Genomic DNA, 23,144 nt, shown 5'->3' on the forward strand with positions numbered 1-23,144 from the left:
GATAACCTTTTAATTATCTCTAGCTATCTGCTTAATTTATGTTTGCCCGTCTGCTTACCTGAGTTAAAATTGAATTATTACTGTTCATTCAGCTCCTACTGAGGTCAATTAATCAGAATTGCACTTCACATGTTATGTGAATGCAAATCTGTTTGCTAATGCATATACATAGCAGGGAGCATGAAAAATAAGGCCAACAAGCTGGTTGGCTCCACCCCTTCTGGCTCCTGTGCCAGCCTGGAATCTCGTGAGATCTCGGCCGGGCAGCACAGCACTCAGACGCACTTCCACTGCTTCCACCCTCTGCCAAGGCAGTGAGGTGTCACTCGTCCGCCTGACCTCCCCATTTTGCACCCACCCCCAGGTTGCTCTGGGCTGTGGTGGTGGTCCACTGGTCAGCCCAGTTTCAGGCTTCTCTGGCGCTGCTCTGATCCCATGGCGGTCGCTCTGGCCCCCCACAGCTGGTGGGGGGCCCAGGTGAGTTCCCCCGGCGGATCAGGGCCAGCTGGCCCGTCACTACCCTTTTTTCATCCTGCCCTGCCCTCTTTCTCTCCTCAGACTTATGCCAACTACATAGTCCATAGGCAACCAGAAGGCCTACCCAGAGGTAAGTTAAAATGTTTTTTACTTATCTCTGATTGGCCTTCTGGTCACCCACACCCAGCATTGGATGCAGCATGTACTCTATCAGCCTGGCTGCATTATGAATGATGGTAGGGGATAGGATTGAGCTGTTAGAGAAGGTGAAGAGAAGAAGGAAAGCTGAGAGTATTGCGAAAAGGGGGATATACTTGATCCTGAAGCTAAAAGGTCTCAGGGAAGGTGTTCTGCGTTAGGTTGATGTGAGTTGGGGAAGATGAGGCTCAAAAGTAGTAGAGCCTCCTGGAGCGCTCTCAATGCCTCACAATGGCCTCTTTTTCCTGAACATTCAGTATGCTTGGCTGATGCTATAATGACTGGAAAAGAAAGGCAAGCAGAACCAAGCAATGTTTGCCCAATTCTGTTGCCTCGATCAAAAGCACTAAAGCAATGGACCTCAAGTTTCAGGATCTCCAAAGCATCACTTCTCTCTTGATACAAAAATAGAGGAAAGGAAAAGAACCTGATCTACTCATCCCTCATAAAAACTAGCCCCCATTGCTTGTTCCTTATATGTATGTTCATTTTACTGCAACTGTTGTCGGCACCCATGACCATGAAGTGGATGATGCAGTTCAAACTATGGGTCATGACCCACTGGTAGGTTGTGAGTTCATGTGCATGGGTCATTACCTGGGCTCTCCTACCCACTCTTGCTCCAATTTGGCTCCAAATTGGAGCCATTCCAAACCAAATCACCAGAAGGATGGGGCGGCCTCTTCTCGATTTGCTGTGGACTGGCGACCCACTATACTGTCCTCTACCAGCCTCAAAATAGCCTGCAGAAGCCTTGGAAAGCCACTTCCAGTTTTTGAAGTAAACTGGAAGTGGGTCTTTGAGGCTTCTGTGGGCCATCCTGAGGCCTACAGATGTCAGTAGAGTGGGTCACTAGCCCAGCGCAACCCAAAAGAAGCCTCCCCACCACCCCAGTAAGTCATGCTTCTTGACCACCATGGAGGATGTGGGGTCACAGTGTTGAGAAGATTGGGAACTACTGAGTTAGTCACAATCCAATTCCTTTTTTGGAGAACTGCCACACTCACAGAGGAGTGGAGAGGTAGGGCACTCCTGTCCCTTTTTGTCTGCCATTCAGCTATGCTAGTGCTAGTCAGCTCAGAACTATACAATTATTTCCCTTCGTCTAATGTTTTGATTTTTCAATTCTTCAGGTTATGTTGTTGGGCTTAAAGGATCTCCAGGGGTTCCTGGCGCTGCAGGCAGTCAGGGTTACCCAGGGCCACGAGGACAACAGGGAGTGAAAGGTAAGGTTACATCCAAACTAGATTTTTAATTTGCCATCTGCTACTGCTTGTGATACAGGAGACTAAGGGCTTAATCATATACTTACCTTAGCATCGGCAATGAGTCCTAGCATCAGTGCTTGGTGCCGTCCATATTTATGTCACCTGGGGAGTAGGGAGCGCTGCTGCTGGGCCAATACTAGTCAGGTGCCAGGCCCAGCACCAGCAAGGGGAGGACATGCCACCACCAGGGGTAAGTAAAACTGCCAGGTGGTGGTGCAACCTCTGGGGGGCAAGGCAAAACAAGGGCAGGGCCAGAGGGAGGAACTAGGGTGGGAGAGAGGTGGGACTGGTGGAGCTCTGCTCCACCGTATCCTGAACTCCATGTCAAGCTGAAAAGCCTGACGTGGAGTCTCTCAAGTCTGCGCTGATAAAATAGCCAGTGTGAACTTGAGAAGCCGCATTGTGGGGATTAGGACTTTCTCCAAAATCCCCTTTCCCCAAGGAGACCTCTGGCGGCCTCTGTGGTGCCGCTGGATGCAGCGGTAGTTGTTTTTGTGCCTCTGCACCCGGCAGAGCCCCCAGCTTCAGGATTGGACTGCACAGGCCCAATTCTATACAACTTTCCACTGCCAGTGCAGCTGCAATGCAGCCCCAAGAGAAGGGAACACACATTCCTTTACCTGGTCCTGGAGGAGGCCTCCATGGCTGCCCCCCTTCCACAGGATGTGCCTCATTGTCAGAGCTGCACCAGTGCTGGAAAATTGGATAGGATTGGACCCTTAATCCACACAGCTTCTTAGGACCACTTTCTTCTGATTAGTACTTCCAGGTTTTCTTGCCTTGTATTCTTGAACTAAAGCTTTTTTTGCAGCTAGTCTGGACAGAACTTTTGTGCTTTTATCCCATTTCTCCTTCTTCAATGCCTCTTTTAAATCTTCTCCTTTTTGTCTTTCTTGATTTCCTCTGCTACTTAAAGCTAAAATCTTGACCCATTTCAGTCAGGCTTCTGGCTAGTCTGGGGATGGAGGCTGCTTTGGTTGCCCTAGTGAATGACCATCTAGAGAGGAGGGCAAAGTGCATCCTTTTTGATTCTGCTGGACATGCTGGACATGGTTGCAGTGCCATCAACCATGGCATCTTACTGGACCAGTTGGCTGAATTGTGTCCGTGAGGCATTGTTTTGTGCTGAATGTGGCTCTAGAGAGCAGGTTGCAGAAGGTGGGACTGAGGTGTTTCTTGGCCTTTGGCCAATGGAAGCCTGAGACTGAATGGATGTGGGCTGTTTAATTTTTTTTATGTATCATAATAATAATAAAAAATTAAATACAGGTATTTATATACCATCTTTCTTGGTCCTCAGATTTCTCCTCAGACTTTATTCAAGGCTATTTACGTAGGCAGGCTATTTAAATCCCCGTAGGGATTTTTCGTACAATTGAAAGAAGGTTCTATCGTTCAAGAACCACAACTTTTCAGATGTTTCTTTCTGATCTGGTATCACATTCTGGCCTCCATCCTCCCACGCTCAGAGCAGATGGAATAACACGGCTCAGCTTGTCAGCTGCTTCAAGGTCGCATGGTGCCGGTGGCCTCGAACTGGCGACCTGCAGATGTTATCTTCAGGCAAACAGAGGCTCTACCCTCTAGACCAGACCTCCTGCCCCTGAAGGTTTGTATGTTGCCTTTTCATCCCCAAGATGACTCGCATTCAGTTTGAAAAGCACTGCAGGTTCCAATGGTGAGAGGGATGCCTGCCTTGTTGGCTTTCCCTCTTTTCCTCACCAAAGCAAATGTGCAGTAGCCTCCACTAGTGTAATGTCCCTGGGACATTACATGGCTCTTTTCCGTTCATTAATGTTTGTATCAATGTTTCTTCTGAGATTTCAGAAGATAATTTTCTGGGAAAAGATTGACTTGATTCTGCTTCCTGTGGCATGTGTTTTGGCAGGTGAGGCAGGCGATTGTAAATGTGCTGAAAGTGATGAAGGAAAAAGAGGTCCTGCTGGTCAGCCTGGTCCACCAGGCTTTCCTGGTCCACTGGGACAGCCCGGGAGAAAAGGAGAAAGTGGAGACCAAGGGCAACACGGGATTCCTGGCTTTCCTGGTGCAAAAGTATAATATTTACAGAATAAACTTACGTTATTTAAACATGTTTACACACATAGCAAAAAGCAAAATTATTTTAGTTTTAAATTACAAAATGGCTAGTTGCTGGATATTTCCCATTCTCTTAACGGTTTTCCATACCCTTAGCAGTGTGTTTTTTAAAAAGTCATTGTTGAATTACAAAATATTCTAACAATTTTGTTTAAAAAATTAAATCATTGATAAATGATATGCACAAAAAGTTGTTCTCTTTTCTGTCAGTTATTTTCAGGAATTTCTGTTCAAAAGATTCAGGGTAGATTCTGAAGTAACACTGCTGTTTTTGGACAGGAATGCACATAACTTGCATTTCTGCATATGAGGAAAAAAATCTAGGACTGGCTTAAAATGCTCCCCCCACTTTTGCAGCTTACAAAAGGGATAATTTGGGGGATTTTTCAGGGAATGGTGAAATTTAATGAAAGTTTTGAGAAGGACTTAGCTGTGAGTAGCTACTGTTTTCATTCCTTCTGGGGGGATGTAGTGTAAAGCATCCAGCAATTGGTCGCTGTTGTTCTCCCTAGAGTACTCCAAAATAATACCATTTATAATGGCATCATTCCAGGGAGTTTCTGTGGAAGAGGGAAATAGCTGCAGAGAGGAACAGTTCTGCTACTGCTTAAGATGTAATGGTAGCAAAAATTGTTTATAACAGTGTTTCTCAACCAGTGGTATGGGTACCTCCAGTGGTACTTGAAGTGGTGTCTGGTGGTACTTGTAGAACCCTTCGACATCTGCTGTTTGGCAGCAAGACAAGTGACACAACAAACATTGGTAGGAAGCTTGGCTTGGTGGGCAGAGCTCCAAAGCATGCTTTTCATGCACTTTAATAAGCTCTCCTGTCCACCCTGAGCCTTTTACTGATTTTTCCATGTCGAATCCAGCCTCTCAACCCAGAAGTAACTTTCGGTGGTACTTCCAGTAGGTGGATCATGCAAAGTGGTGTGGTGGAGGATAAACATTAAGAAATGCTGGTTTATAATGTTGTCAGATAACACTTCCACCAGGTTTCATGTTTGTGTCACAAAAGAAGCAATGCTGCTGTAGGTGTGCATATTAGCAGCCATTTGCAAAGTTATAGATCATGATTCTATATCTGAAATTTGTTCACAGTACTAGAAGAATTCCTGCCAAATTTTTCTCTGCCCATTTTAAAAGCTGTATGGAGCGCAAAAGTTAGTGCTGCTTCTTCCCTTTCTCACTGTGAACCATATTTTCTACGTATTTTGTCACTGATCTTGCAAGCAGAAATAGGTACTTTATGTTTGTGTATGACGGCTTTGATTAATCTCGTTCTGTTAATGCCAACAGGGAGCCCATGGTATACCTGGAGCCCCTGGAAGACAAGGGCTAAAAGGGGATTCTCGATACGTTACAACACAAGGTATAGGCAGCAATCTGCTTTTTCAAAAACAATTGCAAGTGTAGCATATGGTTACTGTGCTTGTTCACTTGGAAGTAAGACTTGGTGTATTCACTGAGACTTACTCCCAGGAAATTGCAACCCTAGTGGTTTATCTTCTACAAGACATGTGTCTCACTACAAGTATTATTTTAGGTACCAAAGGAGATGAAGGAATTCCCGGAATTCCTGGACCTAAAGGAAAAGATGGTTTACCAGGCAGAGACGGGAAGGATGGTTTACCAGGAGTCCCTGGGCTTCCAGTAAGTAATCTGATTTTTAAAATTTATTAAGTTCCGCTGTACTAAGGTCATATGATAATACAGTAAGATTTTAAAATAACCTGATTTAAAATGAAAGCTGAACTAGATGCAAATACAGGTGGAGCCTGTTTATCCAGGCTAAATCTGGCTGAACATGGGTCCCCTAAACCTCCGTTGGGCGAGACTCTGCCCACTTCCGCCCTCCAAAGGGAACCAGAGTTGAGCTCCAGACCCCTCTGGGGGGCTTCTGAAGCCCACAGACTGTGTGCATCTGCCCATGATCTCTGTGGGCTTCAGATTGGCTCCTGGAGCTGAAAGAACATGATTTCTGGTTTCCCTCAGGAAACTGGAAGTGACATTTTAATGCCTTTTAAGGCATTCTGAGGCCTGGGGAAGGGAATCTGGAAGTCACGTTCTTTCAGCTCCAGGAGCCATTCCGAAGCCCACAGAGGGCATGGGCAGGTGCGTGTGGCCTCTGCGGGCTTTGGAAAGCCCTCCGGAGGGTTTAAGAGCATAACTCTAGTCCACTTCAGAGAGCCAAGGGGCTGAAAATCATGGATTTGCTTGGGGATCCCCATGGATACTGAGGCCCCACCTGCATATACCAGGGGTGTCACTCATTTCATCCCGGGTGCCACATCAGATTTATGGCACCTGCTGAGGGCTAAACTCCAAATGTGGCCCCCAGAAGTGATGTGAACACTGGTGACGCGATGTGATGTCACAAGTGATGTCACTTTCAGTGTTTTAAAAAAATGGGAAAACCCTGTCTCCTCCCAGCTGCTCACTGCCCCCTTGCTCTGCTGCCTCCCCCCAACCCAGCCCCCTTCTGTTCACCCCTGCTAATCCCCAGTAGCCCCCCCCCCCCATCTACCTGGAGCAAGGGAAACAAGCAGGCAGAGGCTGCAGTCACCACCTCTGCTTGCAAAAACTTTGGTTTTCCTCTAGGGAAAAAACCCCAAACTTCTTGCAAGCAAAGGTGACGAATGCAGCCTCTACCTGCTCGCTTCCACTGCTTCCCCTGCCTCCCACAAGCAGCATCCCCCTCCCGCCCAACCCCCAAGCAAGGGAAAGGAGCAGGCAGAAGCTGCATTAGCTGCCCCAACTTGCAAGAAGTTTGGGGACTTTTTTCTCTGGGAAAAGACCCCCAAACTTTTTGCAAAGAGAGGCGGTGAATGCAGCCTCTGCCCGCTTGCTCCTGCTGCTCCCCCACCTCCCACAAGCAGCACCCCCTCCTGCCCACCAGCCAAGCTCCCTGATCACCCCCCCCAAGCCCCAACCTACCTGCTGCTGCAGCCATCTCCTCCATGGTGGCTGCTCTGAACGCAACTCTGCTCCAGTCACATCCAGAGGACATTCTGAAGGTTGGGGCTGCTGTGCGCAGCATCCCTGGCCCTCAGAATGACATTTTGAGGCCTTGGAAGGCTTAAAAGATCTCCTCCGGGTTTTCGGAAAATGTCATTCTGAGAACCAGGGATGCTACTCGCAGCATTCCTGGCCCTCAGAATTCTGCTACAGACATGACCGGAGTAGAGTTCCTGCTGTGGTCGAAGCAAGCAGGGGTGGGGCAGCTCTGGAACGCCCCTAGAGTACAGGAGCTGCCTGAAAAGGCTCCACAGGCCGTATCCAACCCGCAGGCCATGCGTTTAACCCCCCAGTATATATTCTCTTAAAACGCAACATTTAAAATACTTACTATTTTTCCTTTGCTTTTGTTTTTTTAAAAATCCTTCCAACCTTTCTATATCTTCAGGTTGCTTCAAGTTTATTAGGTTGATCAGCTCATAAGCCATACACCTATTTATCTAAAATCTTAAAACCAGAGTTTAAAACCATATAGAAACAGAATTTGGCTACATCCACAACACACTCTTTGCAAAGACTACTTAACAGTAATTTCAGTCTGCCACAATTCTTCCCCCAGGTTAACAGAGCTTACCATTCCACCTGGAGGCCTCTCTTTGGTCTGCAGAGGAATCCTGACCTTTGCTGCAGCCAGCTGTGCATGCCCGGAAATTCAGGCGCAAAGCCTGCTGGGGCGACAGGGTTGCTTTACTGCACCAAAGAGAGGCCCCCAGGTGGAACAGTAAGCTCCATATGCGCAGGTGACACCTTTACCGGCATGCAGCAGTTTCCACTTTGGAGACTGCTGCTGTGGTTGATTGATGGAATACAAGTGCTGGAAGAGTGACAGCATGTGAATTTGATCTGCATGATAACAGATTGTATGGGTATATATCAGTGGTTCCTAAACTTACCTGGGTCATGACACCCCTGCAGCCGCCTCCTTCCTGGCTCAGCCGGGCACCACCATCTCGGATCTTGCAAAATCTTGTGATACCCAAGATGGCAGTGCCCAGATCTCATGAGGTTTAGTGAGATCTGGTGGCACCCGAAGAAACAGGTAGGAGAAGCCACCAGAGACATCCTGCAGCGCCCTTGTAGAGCATGCTGTGGTGCCCTAAGATCTTGTGATGCATCCTTAAGGAACCCCTGGTATATGTATTCATGCCCACCAGTAGGGCAGAGGTATTACCTATTGAGTTCTAATTGAAAGACTGGTGGGTTGCTATTTCGGACTTAATTAGACTTTCTATTAGCTTTTCTTTCCTGTCTTGCTGTACTGCAAGTGTAACAATGGCTGCAGTTCTTTCCTGGTTGCAGTGAAGTTCTTACCAAACTCAGCTTTGCTGTGTGGACTGATTGATTCATTCAGCTATGCCAACAACAAGAAGCCAGATTTGCCTGTGTTTCAGCACTAAGTGAGACTGCTGAGGAAATTAGGAATGGCTTACTAGGCTAAAAGAAATCAACCATTGTTACAAGTTGTGTTATATTAACTTTCTTTGCAGGGTGATGGTGTAAGGGGTGCCATAGGAGATGCTGGTGAGCAAGGCCCACCAGGTCCTCCCGGTTTTCCAGGTGATGTTGGTTTTCCTGGTGTTGGCTTGCCAGGTCCAAAAGGATATCGTGGCCCTCCAGGTGACCTCGGGACATCTGGCAGACCTGGTTTTCCAGGTCCTCCAGGTCCTTTAGGTTCTCCTGCTGAAATAGGTATGTAGCCAATTCAAATTATTGCAAGAAATTTCCCTTCAGGGCTGTTCAGATGCTGCCAAATATGACAATGGCCTGCCCCACAATCCACTGCCACAATAGTAGGTTGACGAAAATACATTAAACTGATGTGCCAGATTATACATAGGCTCCCATTGTCTTGCAGGAACATTGCTGGCTTTATACCACTTTATGAACATTTTTGGTTGAATTTCATATAATTAGCAATTATATTAATAATAACCATATAATTGATAAATACAATATATTTAATATATATAAAATAATATATACTGTAATAATAAAATGGGACAATGATCACTCCTCCTAGCTTTCTTATTTCAAGCAATTGAGTGGCTAGCCAAAAATGGGTTGAAAGAGCTCCTATTATACATAGGGCGATATCCTAACCCCAGCTTTCCAGCACTGGCATAGCGGTGCCAATGGGACATGTGCTGCATCCTGCAGTTGGGTGTCACTCACAGTGGCCTTCTCAAAGTAAGGGATTGTTTGTTCCCTTACCTCGGAGCTATATTGCCCTTATGTCAGTGCTGACATAAAAGGTTAGGATTGCGCCCATAATTACTGAATGGTACAGTATGAAAATTGGTCCCATTATACAGATTGGGATTGCAGTTCTGCTTTGAATGGGTTTTAAATAAGGTCTGATATGAATCCAACTGAACTGTCGCTTGACTTTCTTCCTTGACCATTGTGTTTGTGTGGCTTTGAACTCAAAGCCACACTCAGTGCCAACTCAATGTGCTGTGCATTCTCTCTAATCCTTTGGACTAGAAACTTTTGGCCTCATATTTTCCATAGATAAAATGGGTGAATTATTTTCTATAATGTCTTTAGGCTTAATCCCTTGATATTATATAGAGTGTGTGTGTATGTTCATACATGTGAGATGTAAACTGTAACTTTGCTCTTCTTGTTGAGTAATGCACTTTTAGGCCTTCCTTTATGTTTTTGTACTCCATGTCACAGACAAGAGTTCCATAGGGGTTATCATAAACCATCACAAGCACATTCAGATAACATTCTCTGCAACAACCCTGGTTTTCCAAGAGATCAGTACTGCCACATTGGATGGCTCTGCTTATAGTCACAATGCCTGCCAATTTCTGGAGGAATGTAGATTAACTTGGTTTTATTCATTCTATTGATTTTTTCTTTTTAACTTCCTTGTAGACTGCGGACAAACAGGGCAGGTCATTATTAGAGGCAACGGATCTGAACCAATATACTCAGGTAAAGAAAACAGGATATGATCACTTAAAAATGTATATGAGGTTTAAAGCTGCCTTCTTCTGAGTCAGGTCATCAGTCTCTGTTGCTCAGTACTGCTGACACTGATTGGCAGTAGCTCTCATGGCTTCAGATGGAGGCCTTTCCTAGCCATCTGTCAGGGATTAAACCTGGGACCTTCTGCATGCAAAACATCTGCTCTGCCACTCACATTAGTGCTTTTAAATGAAATTCTTAATGGGGAACATGAGTAGTTTTTGGAAGTATGTTTTAATTTGGCAAACTTCATTTGGTTTAAATACAGTATATCATTGGCCCACATCATATGCAGACTTTACTTCCACAAATTCAACTATACGTGCTCAGGAAACAAAAAGAGAGAAAAAAACAACAGTCTAATAGTGTGGGCAATTCTACCAACCATTCAATTTTCTGAGTTTATACCCAGGAGGGAGCATGGGATGGGAGAATGAATCTGCTGTTCCTCAATCACATCTGTTCTCACATGTTTCTCATATTGTGATTTTAGTTCTTAAAGAAACAGTACATATTTTTCAGGTTTAAGGCAGTGTCAGCTGTATGTAATTTTCCCCTTATGCACTGATTTCAGAACCTAATCTTTGTGCAAAATGTGGACTGACTATAACATCATGCAACTGTCACAAATTCCAGTGAAGAAAAGTATACAAATTCTTTTAAGTTACTGGTGGGACTCACCAGGCACATTCACTGTGCAATCCTATGCACATTTACACTGGGAGTAAATGTCATTGAACACAGTGGGACTTACCGCTGGGTAAACATGCATAGAATTCCACTGTTCTAGTATTGGGGAAGGGTGGGGAGAGGGCAGGGCGGAGGTGTTCCAGAGGGGAAGGAGTGGAGTTGGAGAAGGGCGGGACAGGAGGAGCTCAGCTCCACCAGATCCTGAGCTCCATGTTGGGCTGTGTGGCCTGACACGGAACTCTTTGATTTTGTGGCAGCTCAAGAGCTGCTGCAGAACCAAGTAGCTCCATTGCAGGGCTACTTTCCTTACCCGGGGAAGGGGACAAAGATCCCCTTCCCCTGAGGAGCCTCTGGCCACTGCCTGGTTGTGCTCAGGGCACTGTGTCAGCCCATTTCAGTGCTGCTGCAGCCCCATGCACTGAGTAGCTTAGGAAGCTGGGTTGGAAGTGGGTTTTGGCTCTGGAAAGTTTGTGCTTTCTTGAAAATATATATGTACTAGAGTTGAAGGGCACCACATGACTTTGTTTCAATCTGCAATGTTTGTCTCCAGGAACTGGCTGTCCTCAAGCCCCAAAAGGAGTTCCAGGAATTCCAGGTCTGCCAGGACGACCAGGTAAAGTTCTCGTGTCATTTTTGTTTTCCTATTTAGCTTTTAAAATATTTTCATCAACAGCATTAGTTCTGATTATAATTATTCTATCACAATTTGTATGGTTTTTTGGAAATGAGTGAGATTTCAAACATAGAATGGAAAACAAAACACATAGGACACGGTTCAGAAAAGTTAAGCCATTGATTTCAGACTTATTGTTCCTTTGTTCCATAGCTCAAGATATAGAACTCCTCTGCCTGAAGCTTTCAAGTAGGATCAGGGCTAACAGCTCTAATCATAGAGTGATAAGATCAGCTAATGAGAGCTCTGTTCTTCACATCTTGCAAATGTCCTTTCAAGATTGAGGGGAGAGATCAAGAGATGAGATGGCTGCTCCTGTTAAGGCAGAAAAGGTGCCTTAAGGAGGCAGGAAGGAAATGGTAGTCTGCTGCATGTTGTGGGAGCGGAGAATCAGATTCTTAAAAATGTTGGCTGAACTTACACACACACACACACACACACACACACACGCTTTTTGAGTGGAACTAAAAGGTTAAGGGAGCCCAATTCATTTACAGCTCAAGTAACCTGCTACTTAGCCATCTTTAATCTTAACCTAGACAGCATAACTCTATTGATGTGTTTAAAATCATTAAAACCACATGCATTCAATGTTGCACAAATAAGTCATCACAGAGTAGTTATCACAGTATATTCGTATAGCTTGCTATTAAGCAGCAGTCACACCACCCTAGTAACATATAAATCCAAACATACATATATTTAGTTCCTTTTTATTGAGCTAGTATGTGTACTACACCAGACATTTCCTAGATTAATCAAGATTTCCTAGATTTCCTAGGTCCGCACTAGTAGCGGACCTGCCATTAAATGAAAAAGGCAAATGCCCCAGGCACAGAGCCTCGCACACCTCTAGGATCACACAGAAGCCCCTCTAAGGCTCCCAATGCTGTTAGAAACTGTGCTTCCGGTTTGCCGGAAGCGCAGCTTAAAACGTCAGGGCAGCTTCAGAAGGTTTCCCTGACACATTCTGGAGTCATGCAAGGCTCTGTGTGCTACATGTAAGTGGGGGGTGGATTTGCATGTGGGGGCAGCAGCATCCTGCGGGGAGGGCACCATCGTGGACCTTTGCCCCAGGGCACGGAGTTGGGGAGGTCTACTATTGAACTGCACTATTCTTGAAGTAATACCTGTTCTCTAACATCAAGATAACCAATTATGGCTAATATTTTTGAATTGTTTGGTGTGTTTTTTAGTTGCTGTCATGCCAAATCCTCAAAACTTTATGAACTTTAAGATTTCAGTAGGATGACAGCCTTTAAGTCTGCTAGGAAAAGTATTTGCACGCACATTTCTTTGAACCACGGGCTGTTCCTAGATCTCATTTACTAGCATTTATGCTACCAGCAAAATCATTGACGCACATTTTAAACAACCAAACTGGTTGTTTTTAGCTGTATTAGACCATTTTAAATTTAATATTTTTATTTCAACTGAAATTTTAAAATCCACAATAAATCTTTTTTGCATATTGCAGTTCACTAATAGAATTCTCCCTATTAAATCCCTATTAATTCTTCCTATAAAAACTAATTCACCAATTTGAACTACGTTATCTCCTTAACACTAGATTAACAACCCAATCCTATCCAACTTTCCAGCACCGGTGCAACTGCAATGCAGCCCGGGGTAAGGGAACAAAATGTTCCCAAACCTTAAGGAGGCCTCTGACTGCACCTCCAACACAGGAAGCAGTGCATACCCCATACGCACAGCAGCACTGGAAAAATGGATAGGATTGGGCTGTAATTGTATTCCAGTAGTAGATTTAGGGCCCAATGCTATCCAATTTTCCAGCACCGGTGTAAACTCAATGCAGCCTTAAGGTAAGAGAACAAACGTTCCCATACCTTAAGGTGTCCTCTGTGACTGCATCACCACCACAGGATGCAGTACATGCCCCAATAGCACTGCTGCTCCTGCACTGGAAAATTGAAAATGGATTTGGGCCCTTATTGAATACTTCTATAAAATTCACATATTTCAAACTTGCTTATCTAATTCATATGGGGGGGGGGGGAAGAAGATGAAATATTTCATTATAGTTCAACACTTCCCATTCGATATGCTAATTGCAGACATCTCTGCTTTCTTCCAGAACTGAGCAGTAATAACTATCCTTCCTGCCATTAACAAACAATAAACATTACATTTCATATAATGTGCCTAGTGCTTCTATATCATATAATCATGGAGTTGGAGGGAACTTACAGACTCATTGAGTCCAGCCCTCTGCCAGTGCAGGCTGTGCACAACTAGTAACATCCCTGATAGATGGCTGTATTTCCTTTGCTTAAAGACCTCCAATGATGGAGAATAAATCATCTTCTGAGGCAGACTGTTCCACTGCTGAATAGTTCGAATCATCAGGAAATTCTTCCTAATGTTTAATTGAAATCTCCCTTAATGTACATATATATTGTGTTCCTTTTATATGTGTGTATTTTTCTTTATTTGCATTTCATTTTGTAAACTTTCTTTAAAAATACAGGTGCAAGAGGCGCAAAAGGGATTCCAGGTGAACCGGGCCTATCTGGAGCGAAAGGGCTAATAGGTCCTCAGGGGGACCGAGGTCTTGAAGGTTTGCCAGGTCCAGCAGGTATGTAAAACTCCAACATACAATTTCAAATATATGCAATTGATCCATTTTTCCCTGATTGATTTGTTTGCAGTTATTGTTGGGTCTTTTAATTAATTTGACCCTAAGAACTGCCCACAGTCTTGAGAGGTTTAAGCATCGCTGCCATATTCCTGGTGAGGCTATTGTACCAAAGAGTCACCTACAATTGGATTCTTTTCCAAACTGTACTCAAATTGCATTCATACAATAGCTTCTGATGAAGCCAAAGGTAAGAACTTTTAAGTTCAATTGATTTCACTAGCACATATTGTTGTGCAAATTTCTAACTAAAATCAAAGGGATTTTAAATGCGCCTATTTGGCTTGGTAGTTGGCTTGGTTGATTTGCGTTGCTCTGATTGTCTTATAATGCAGTTCTCTGGAGGATTCCTCAGAAGTGCATGTCACCAATTTAATAGGACTTTCTTATAATATGTCTAGAATTGCAGCCTAATATAATCTTATGTGGGTCTACTCACAAGAGAACTCCATTGAATTGAATGGGACTTACTCCCAAGTATATGAGTGTATGATTGCAGCTTTAGTCATGTTTTTTGTAGTTTCATTCAAGATTGCTATATCAAATATCTTATTTGGAACTAGAACGGTCATTCTATTATACTTAGGATTTACTGGACCTAGGGGAAGCATTGGTGCACCAGGATTACCAGGGGAACAGGGCATTCCAGGAGATCCTGGTTCGCCAGGTTTGCCAGGACCTCCAGGACTGAAAGGAACTACAGGTGATATTCTAGAAGCATCATCAGGCCCTCAAGGGGATGTTGGACCACCTGGATTCCCAGGTCTGAAAGGCACTCAAGGAGAACAAGGGCTACCAGGACTTAAAGGTAAATCTTGTTTAAGTCAATGAAAAACATGAACAAATGGAATTGTATGAATGCAGTCAAGCCTTCCTGATAACCTTCTTGGCTAGGCAGGGCAATTGGTAGCTCATATGATGGAGAAAAATGAGAGAGAGAGTGGCAGCTGTGATCCGCAACGATCTTAATCGTTCTGTTAATCTTTTTTCAATGTAGTGAAGCTTGTTTCTAACTTATATAGGGTCCAATCCTATCCAATTTTCCACTGTCGGTGTGGCTATGCCAATGGGGCATGCACTGCTTCCTGTCTTGGGGAGGCAGTCACGGAGGTCTCCTCCAGGTTTAGGAACATTTGTTCCCTTATCTCGGGGCTGCATTGCAGCTGCCCCGATGCTGGAAAGTTGGAGAGGACTGGGCCCATAGTCTTTTCATGACATAACCCTAGAGCTGATTATTTCTACTTCTGTCTAATGACAGCATTGGGGGGGGGGGATAGATGCCTACAATTCTAGAAAGTTTTGACCCAGTTTTAGAAAGTCCTGTCTGAGTCAGACTGACAAGGACACCTTGTCTATCACCCCTACTCAATGTGGTGTGGTTCTGTTTGTCATCCTCCCTACTTGGGCAAAGTTCTTGGTCAAGGACCTCAACTTTATATTGATGGTCTGTTCTAAGCAATGCTATTCAAACATTGCTCTTCAGGTCATGTCTGCTACAAGTTCAGTACCAATTCTTCAGCAAAGGTTTGGTTCGCTCTTCTGTGGTCCAATCCAAACCAATAAGGTTAATAATTTGTTTTCTTTATTGTTAGGCAGCATTGGCGTTCCAGGTCCATTTGGAGTCAAAGGTTATGATGGGTATCCTGGTCCGCGGGGCTTGAGTGGTGAGCCAGGACCACCAGGATCATTTGGAATCCCTGGACTGCCAGGCCCACAAGGTTCCAAGGGCAGGGCAGGTTCACAAGGGTTTGCTGGTGAGAGAGTCTTCCTGCATTTTACCTAAATAAAAATTTCCTCATACTTTGCCAGTGTTGTTCTAGTAGCCTTCTGGGAAATGAAGCTTTTTGTAAACAGTAGGAATATATCTTTAGAAACCACAGTTCCATCCTATTAAGCTTTTATTTAATTTGAATAATTAATGAATTAATGTGGAGTATGTGTTCCATGTGTAAATGCTGCCAATATTTGGTGCAATTATGATCTTTAAATAAATCAATGGACATTTTATTGTTGATGTGGGATTCTTCTAACTTACATGATTCAAAGATTATACAACCTATGTGGAAGTCACTGAAAAATGCTTTGGCATACTACTGATTCATCACACAGGTGGCTGTGATATCTGTATGCAGCCTACATACAGCTTGGCCCAATCATATAGAGAGTTCCAGGTCCTGCTACAGACTCACACACCTCCCCCCCAAACCTGAAGGGGTTGGGCAAAGTCAGCATACTTCTTCCGCTGGCACTGACTGCCATAAAGCAGTGACAAAGTGTGTGTGTGTGGGGGGGGGGGAGAGAGAGAGAGAGAGAGAGATAGAAAAATGCTAAGGCAGAGTGGCATTCCCAGAGGAGGTGCAAAATAAGTTGTGCAGGAGAGCCTCCACATTGCTCTCATCACCCAGAATGGTTTTGCAGGTGAGGAGGAGGGACTGCTTACATGGCGCATTGAGGCGCTTGCACAACTTACCATTTACCCCCCCCCAAGAATGCCACTAATAAGGCAGAGGTTCCTAAACTTACCGTGGTCACAACACCCTTTCACAGCAGCCTCTTCCTGGCTCTCCCAGACACCCTCAACTTGGATCATGTTTCATGATGGCAGTGCCCAGGAAAGCCAGGAAGAAGAGGTCACCAGGGAAATCCCACAGCACCCCTGTGAGTTCACCACAGCACCCCCAGGCTCTGCAGTGCACAATTTGGGAAAAAGCTGAGCTAAGGGACCAGATTCTAAGTAAGAGTCATTTTTACTCTTCCAAATGACTCTAATTTGGAAGTACAATTACTAATTGTTCACTCTTCATTTGTAGATTTTTTTTCATATTTATTCACAATGTCTGGCTTCCAGTGGCCCTGCTTTATTCAATGTATTTTCTCTTTCTTTCTATGTGACTCTCCATAGGCTTACCTGGCACAAGAGGAACTCCAGGAGACCCAGGAATGCCTGGACCTATAGGCATGAAAGGTCTGGCTGGTGACAAAGGTGAATCGGGTCTCCCTGGAGCAACAGGTGAAGCTGGTGAGAGGGGCCTTCCTGGAATGGATGAAATGCCTGGCCGCCCAGGACTGAAAGGTAAAATAAGAAATTCTAAACCGCAGTTATATAAGCAGCTGCTCTGAGTTCGAGAGACTGATTTAGAATCGATGCTTGGCAAACATGTTTATAAATTTATAAATAATGGGTTTTTAATTGGCATTGTAAATCTCATGTAATCTCATGATCAGTTAGCACAGCCATTCTGACATATAGCACAAATAAAAATGCATTATTAACAATATTTATACAGGTGTGTGTCGCTTCATGAGATTCTGCCTAATGACCGACTGCATATACAGTGTGGTTGTCTGAGATCAAAGTTCCCCTAAGAGCACAAAACTGCCTCCACACATCTTGTAAAAATCTTTTCTAAAGCTTTTCTTGCTTGGCAGAGGGAGGCGTTCTGGGGCAGGCGGAGGGTGGTCCCGGTGGCGGGCAGGTGGGGAGCAAGAGGCAGGACTGGGACCAGGCAGTTATGCTGGATTCCAACCCCGCTCCCCAAGCTGTGCGGAGTGGCTTCAAGCCACTCCACTCTGCTCGGACCTGCGCCACCTTAGGAGGTGGCGCAAGTCCGAGGAGACTCATAGGGGCTGCAGTGGTTTACCCAGGAAGAGTTTCCCCTTACCTTCAACTGAGCCACTCTGCAGCCCTATCTCGCACTGGGTATAGTGCAAGTCTCCTGGCTTGCTTGTTACAGCACAAGATAAGATTGCACTGTAAATGAGCCAACTGAGCATCTGAGGCCTGTATACCTCTTTTTTTTTTTTACAATTTTTATGAGCTTAATGAAGCAATCCTTCTGCATTTGTTTACTCTGTAAACCAACACGAAGAGTTTAAGGAAGCAATCCAACTTCTCCCTCTGCTCAGAGTAAACAGACATGTGGGAACAAGCATGATTAGTTTAAGGAAGTAATCAAGGGGCTCCCTCTGCTTACCCACGTCTGTCCCATTTACAAACAAACATGTTGCTCCTGTACAAACAAACATGGTAAGCTTAACGACAGGTTCACCTAACAGGGATCAGAGAATGAATCCCCATCGTTAAATGACACACACCTGTATATGCTTCTTTTATTGGGAAATCTATTAACTGATCTGGAAAAGAAGTAGAATTGCTCAGGCAATGAGTACATCTTGTTTTGCAAACAATTCAAGTGATTCAGACTTGACCAGTTGACCCATTTTGCACCCAAGACCCTCTGAAAGGATTCTGGGACGGGACCTGTTGTAGGCTTGGCTGATCTCTGAGAAAGAACCGCCTTAGCTCCTCTCACCTGGATCAGTCTCCTCAGTTGTACCGTCCATCACCAAACTGCGCTGGAAGGGTGCTGATGGCTTTAATCAGCAGTGTCAAAAAGAGGTTTGCCAGGGAGAAACAATCTAAATTGATTTCTTGCAAACTTCTTCTCTGAAAACTCTTCATTTACTTTGGGGTGATCTTAAGGAGGCTCTTGCAGTTGTCTCTCTGTCTGTATGACAATCTTGGGGATCCCAGGCTGACTAGGTAGGAGTGGGGCCAGCCAACTGCTGTCACAGTCTAGCATGAACATCAGATAGCAAGGCTAGGGAGGACCTATCTGAATTGCTGCTGTGTCCCCGTTTGTTTCCTAACACATTTTTCTTTGGCTTGACGTGTTTGTCTACATGTGTATGTGGTGTTGGATATATGCCAGGCAAGCATGAACCAGACAGAGTCTTGTGGCATTCTCTTGGGCTGATGGCAGAGAAACCTCAGGCCTCCATGGAGGAGGAGAGTATTTAGGGCCAGTCCTATCCAACTTTCCAGTGCTGGTGCAGCTGCAACAGTCCTGAAGCAAGGGAACAAATGTTCCCTTATCTTGTGGAGGGCTTCATAACTATCCTTCCAACACAGGATGCAGCGCACACCCCATTGGCACGGCTACACCAGGGCTGGAAAGTTGGATAGGATTTGGCACTTAGCTAGCTGGCCCCACCTTCAACAGCATGGGAGGGGCAATTCTAAAAATCAAGAATATCACCCCTCCTCTATTAAAGAATAAATCTTTTGCACCAGTTTTTACTGCATAATGTGCTGGAGAGAAGCCCAGACTGTCTGGTTGGTCACTAAATTCCCAAAAATGAAAACAATCTTATGCAACACATGTGACCTAGAACATGTTTACTCTGAAGTAAATATCCACCATAGAGTTCAGTGAAACTTTCTCCCAGAAGTAAGTGCATCCTACCATGTACAAGACCCCTCCTGTATATACTAAAAACAAACTAGGGTGATTTGAGTGTCTGGGTTATGTTTACTGTTTGTTTTTGTGTTTAGGAATGAAAAATATCAGTACAAAACCATCATAAGTTTTTTTTTTTTTTAATTCAGCTTGTCTTTAGCTTAAACTTTAAGTGGTTCCCAAAATCTCAGAGTTTGGAAACCAGTAAGTATTTGATGGAGAGGGGAGGGTCAGGGGCAGGGAAGGGTTATTTCAACTTACTTGGGGGTTACTATGGCTCTCTAGAGGGTCCAAGGAGCCTGTGACCCGCTCTGCTCCAAATTAATGAGAAAAAGGAAAAAAATCACTTACCATTTTCATCACGAAACCAGAGGTGGGTTTTTTTCTCATCAGTTTGGAGCTGCCGGGAGGGCTGCAGAGGGGGTTGCCAGCTCCCTGGACCCTCCAGAGAGCCATAGTGACCCCCAAGTAAGTTGAAAAAAGCCCTTCCCTCCCAGGCAGCAGCACGATAATCCTGACTGTGTTTCTCGCATTGCTGCTGACCTGCCCCTTAAGGGGGAGAGGCAGAGCTTCCCTGGCTGGGGTGTTATGACACCCCAGTTTGGGAACATCTGACTTAAATAATCAGGTAGAGATATGTATGGATAGGTATGACATTTCTCATTCAAATTTTTCATCAACAGGTGCTAAAGGCTCACCTGGCATTGCAGGTTTCAAAGGCTCTATGGGCTTTAAAGGTTTGCCAGGAAGGAAGGGGGTACCGGGAGAGAGCGGCACTGCAGGCAAGCAAGGTTCTCCAGGTCTACCTGGTGAGCCAGGATTGAAAGGTATTTTCCTTAAATTTGTCCGATATTACTCTAGATCAGTATTTCTCAAACTGTGGGTCGGGACCCACTAGGTGGGTCGCGAGACCATTTCAGTTAGGTCCCCATTCTTTTCAATATTTTATTTTTAATATATTACCTTTGGGGAAATGTTATAGACCTGTACTTTTAACAAACTACTATGTATATTCTTTTAACAATGATAGTAAAGGAAACTTACTCCTGGGTAAGTGTGGTAGGATTGTAGCCTAGGATAGTTAAAAATTTTCCTGCTTGATGATGTCACTTCCGGTCATGACATCACTTCCGGTGAATCCTGATAGATTCTCGTTCTGTCCCGGTGGGTCCCAGTGCTAAATGTGTGAGAACCACTAGACACATTCAAATACAATTGTGAACACCTTTAAAAAATTAAAACATTATGTGCTTCCTTACTACCTACTGTTATTTACAGCCTATATGTCACCTATTGTAGCGATCTTGTATATGAGGCAAGTGAAGAACAGCTGTCCAGTACAGACAAATGTATTCTTCTCTTCTTTAGGAGAGAGTAATCAAGAACATTTCATTGATGACTTGATCCCTACAGGAAGGAGACAATCTCTATAACTGTATTCATCTTATAGCGCAATCCTAACCCCCAGACTAGGCCGGCACAAACCACTTGTGCCGACCCAGGGGTGTCGCAAACGTGCCGTGAGGCACATTTGTGTCGATTGAAGAGTTGGGGAGGCCAGCGCAAGGAGCTGCGCTGGCTTCCCCGCACCAGATCCAGGCCCAGCGGAGTAAATTTGTATTGGCCGGGCTCAGCCAATGCAGGGGCCTGTGGGGCGTGGGGAGGAGGCATTTTGAGGTGGGGGAGGGTGGGTGACAGGCAGGCAGGTGGGAAGCGAGGCCAGGATCCCGTATTTATGCCAGATCCTGACCCTGTTCCCAAGTGGTGCAGCACAACCTCTGGCTGCTCTGATCTACTCAGATTTGCTGCACCTCAGGAGGTGGCGCTGATCCGAGTAGACGCATTGCGGCCAGTGCAGCACAAAACACGGGGTAAGGGGAGAGTTTTCCTCTTGCCTTGGGTTGCGCCCATTCTGGCCCCAAACATGCCCCTGCCTACTCTAGCGCAAGTTACGACTGTATCCTTAGTTGGCCAACTGAGAGGCCTATCGTTTCTCATCAAAATGTCAATGCTATGATTTAAAGGGAGCAGGTGCTAAGCTATACTCCATCAAATAGGTGCTTACATCCTTCTCCTGTCTCCTGCCAATCCAGAGTATGCAACACTGCTGATAGAGCACATGCTGCATGCTATAGTTGTGGGAATGACCAGACTGCCTAGAAGAACCCTTTAGGTTGCCTGACCTCCACTGGGTCTCCTCAGTCAGGTATTTTACTGGCATAATTCCAAGGAGAGTCGGGAGTGTGTTGGGCTGGGAAAAGGATCTTGCTGGGTGTGGCTGCTGCCAAGATCCTGCCTCTCCTGCTGTTGAAACACTCCCTGCCCTACTCCTCCCCTAAACCATCCCTGCCGCCACCTCATCTGATCCAGCAGTTCCACCAGAAGCTGTTGTCCCATGCATGGAGCCACTGGCTGTTTGCTCTTACGACCCTGGCACAACTGTGGCGCAGCTTTCACACCACCAGACTAGGACTTGTATTAGTGGATCACAGTGGTGGTGAATTATGGTGGATTGCCACTATAAACCTTGGGTAGGATTGGGGCCTTAGATAATACCTACATTCTCATATACTACTTTGAGAAATATGTAGATACCACATCTACAGGTCACAATTAAGGAAAAGTTGCAAATTACGCAACTGTTTAATTAAATACTACAAGAGGAAGGCCTTTGTATTTGCATTGCCTTTTAGCTGTCTCCCCTCTTAAACGTCATCTTTATATTGTAAGGATATTTTTAAACACAGCACATATTTTATTATTCATAGTAGCTATGCAGAATTAGCAGTAACATGATGGAAGCCTGCGTAATGGAAGTCTGGGTGTATTAATATGGCAACCTTGGTTAGGCATTTCTTGTTAATAGGTGACCGTGGGGAACGTGGTCTGCCAGGAGAACCTCCTAAAATTATGCCAGGCATGCTACTGGAAGTGAAAGGGGAAAAGGGAACTGAAGGTATTAGAGGTGCCAAAGGAAGGATTGGATTGCAAGGTAAGGAACAACAATGGTTTAATCAGAAATATGTGTGATATATTGTAACAGTTATCTACTGCACCGATTTTTAATTTGGATTTTAGTTATAATTACTTGATTGCACATTACATAAAGGACACTGTCAAAAACAGAAATTCAGATAAATGACAAAAAGTCATTTTAAAATATTAAAAAATGTACATGCACACCAGCACAGATTTCATGGTTGTTTATTAGGGAAGGGCATACAGCGACACAGAACTTTGTTTCCAAACCGTTTTCACCACCAAGATCAAAAATGAAATTGTCAGGATATACAGTCCATCATGAAACAAAAGGTAGCTTTATACAAGGTATGTGACTCACCAATCTCATCCGAAATTAACCTATTTCCAAATGTCTGTCTTGTAGGCAGTAAAGGAATGCCAGGGTTACCTGGCCAGATTGGAAGACCAGGTTTACCTGGATTTCCAGGTTATGTTGAAGGTCAAAAAGGAGACATTGGGATTAAAGGAATCAAAGGTCAGCCAGGATATGCTGGTGTCCCAGGATCTCGTGGTATTCCTGGTTTCCCTGGAACTACCGGACCCAGGGTGAGCAAATTTTGTTTGTTGAATCAAATTGAATGCTTGTTTGTCACCTTTGGAAACCTTGAAAATAGGCCCAGCCCATCAGTGCCTGAGGCAGTGCTCCCCTTCCCTCAGGTGGGCAAAGCACATTTATCCAACTTCACCACAGCTAACTACTCTAGGCTGACCAGACTTCATTGATGCCCCCTCCTCTTCTTGCTTCTGTCAGATTTTAAAAAGGCAGAATAGAATTGAAGAGGCTTGTGGGGAAGAGGAGGAAAGTGACACTGGCATTAAATGCAACA

The 23,144-nt window shown here is 44.8% G+C and overlaps 1 protein-coding gene across 1 annotated transcript in view; it reads left to right on the plus strand.

The window, feature by feature from the left end:
* Positions 1-23,144, plus strand: part of COL4A2 (collagen type IV alpha 2 chain) — a 164,962-nt gene that overhangs the window by 102,308 nt on the left and 39,510 nt on the right. The window contains exons 21-34 of the mRNA XM_066633056.1: positions 1,809-1,901; positions 3,832-3,995; positions 5,340-5,412; positions 5,587-5,693; positions 8,546-8,747; positions 9,942-10,001; positions 11,275-11,337; positions 13,889-13,996; positions 14,643-14,864; positions 15,649-15,810; positions 16,959-17,129; positions 19,980-20,123; positions 22,163-22,288; positions 22,682-22,863. Coding sequence (XP_066489153.1) covers positions 1,809-1,901; positions 3,832-3,995; positions 5,340-5,412; positions 5,587-5,693; positions 8,546-8,747; positions 9,942-10,001; positions 11,275-11,337; positions 13,889-13,996; positions 14,643-14,864; positions 15,649-15,810; positions 16,959-17,129; positions 19,980-20,123; positions 22,163-22,288; positions 22,682-22,863 — 1,877 coding nt within the window. The remainder of the gene's footprint in view (positions 1-1,808; positions 1,902-3,831; positions 3,996-5,339; positions 5,413-5,586; positions 5,694-8,545; positions 8,748-9,941; positions 10,002-11,274; positions 11,338-13,888; positions 13,997-14,642; positions 14,865-15,648; positions 15,811-16,958; positions 17,130-19,979; positions 20,124-22,162; positions 22,289-22,681; positions 22,864-23,144) is intronic.

The sequence above is a fragment of the Tiliqua scincoides genome, chromosome 1, assembly GCF_035046505.1.
Source record: "Tiliqua scincoides isolate rTilSci1 chromosome 1, rTilSci1.hap2, whole genome shotgun sequence".
NCBI lineage: Eukaryota > Metazoa > Chordata > Lepidosauria > Squamata > Scincidae > Tiliqua > Tiliqua scincoides.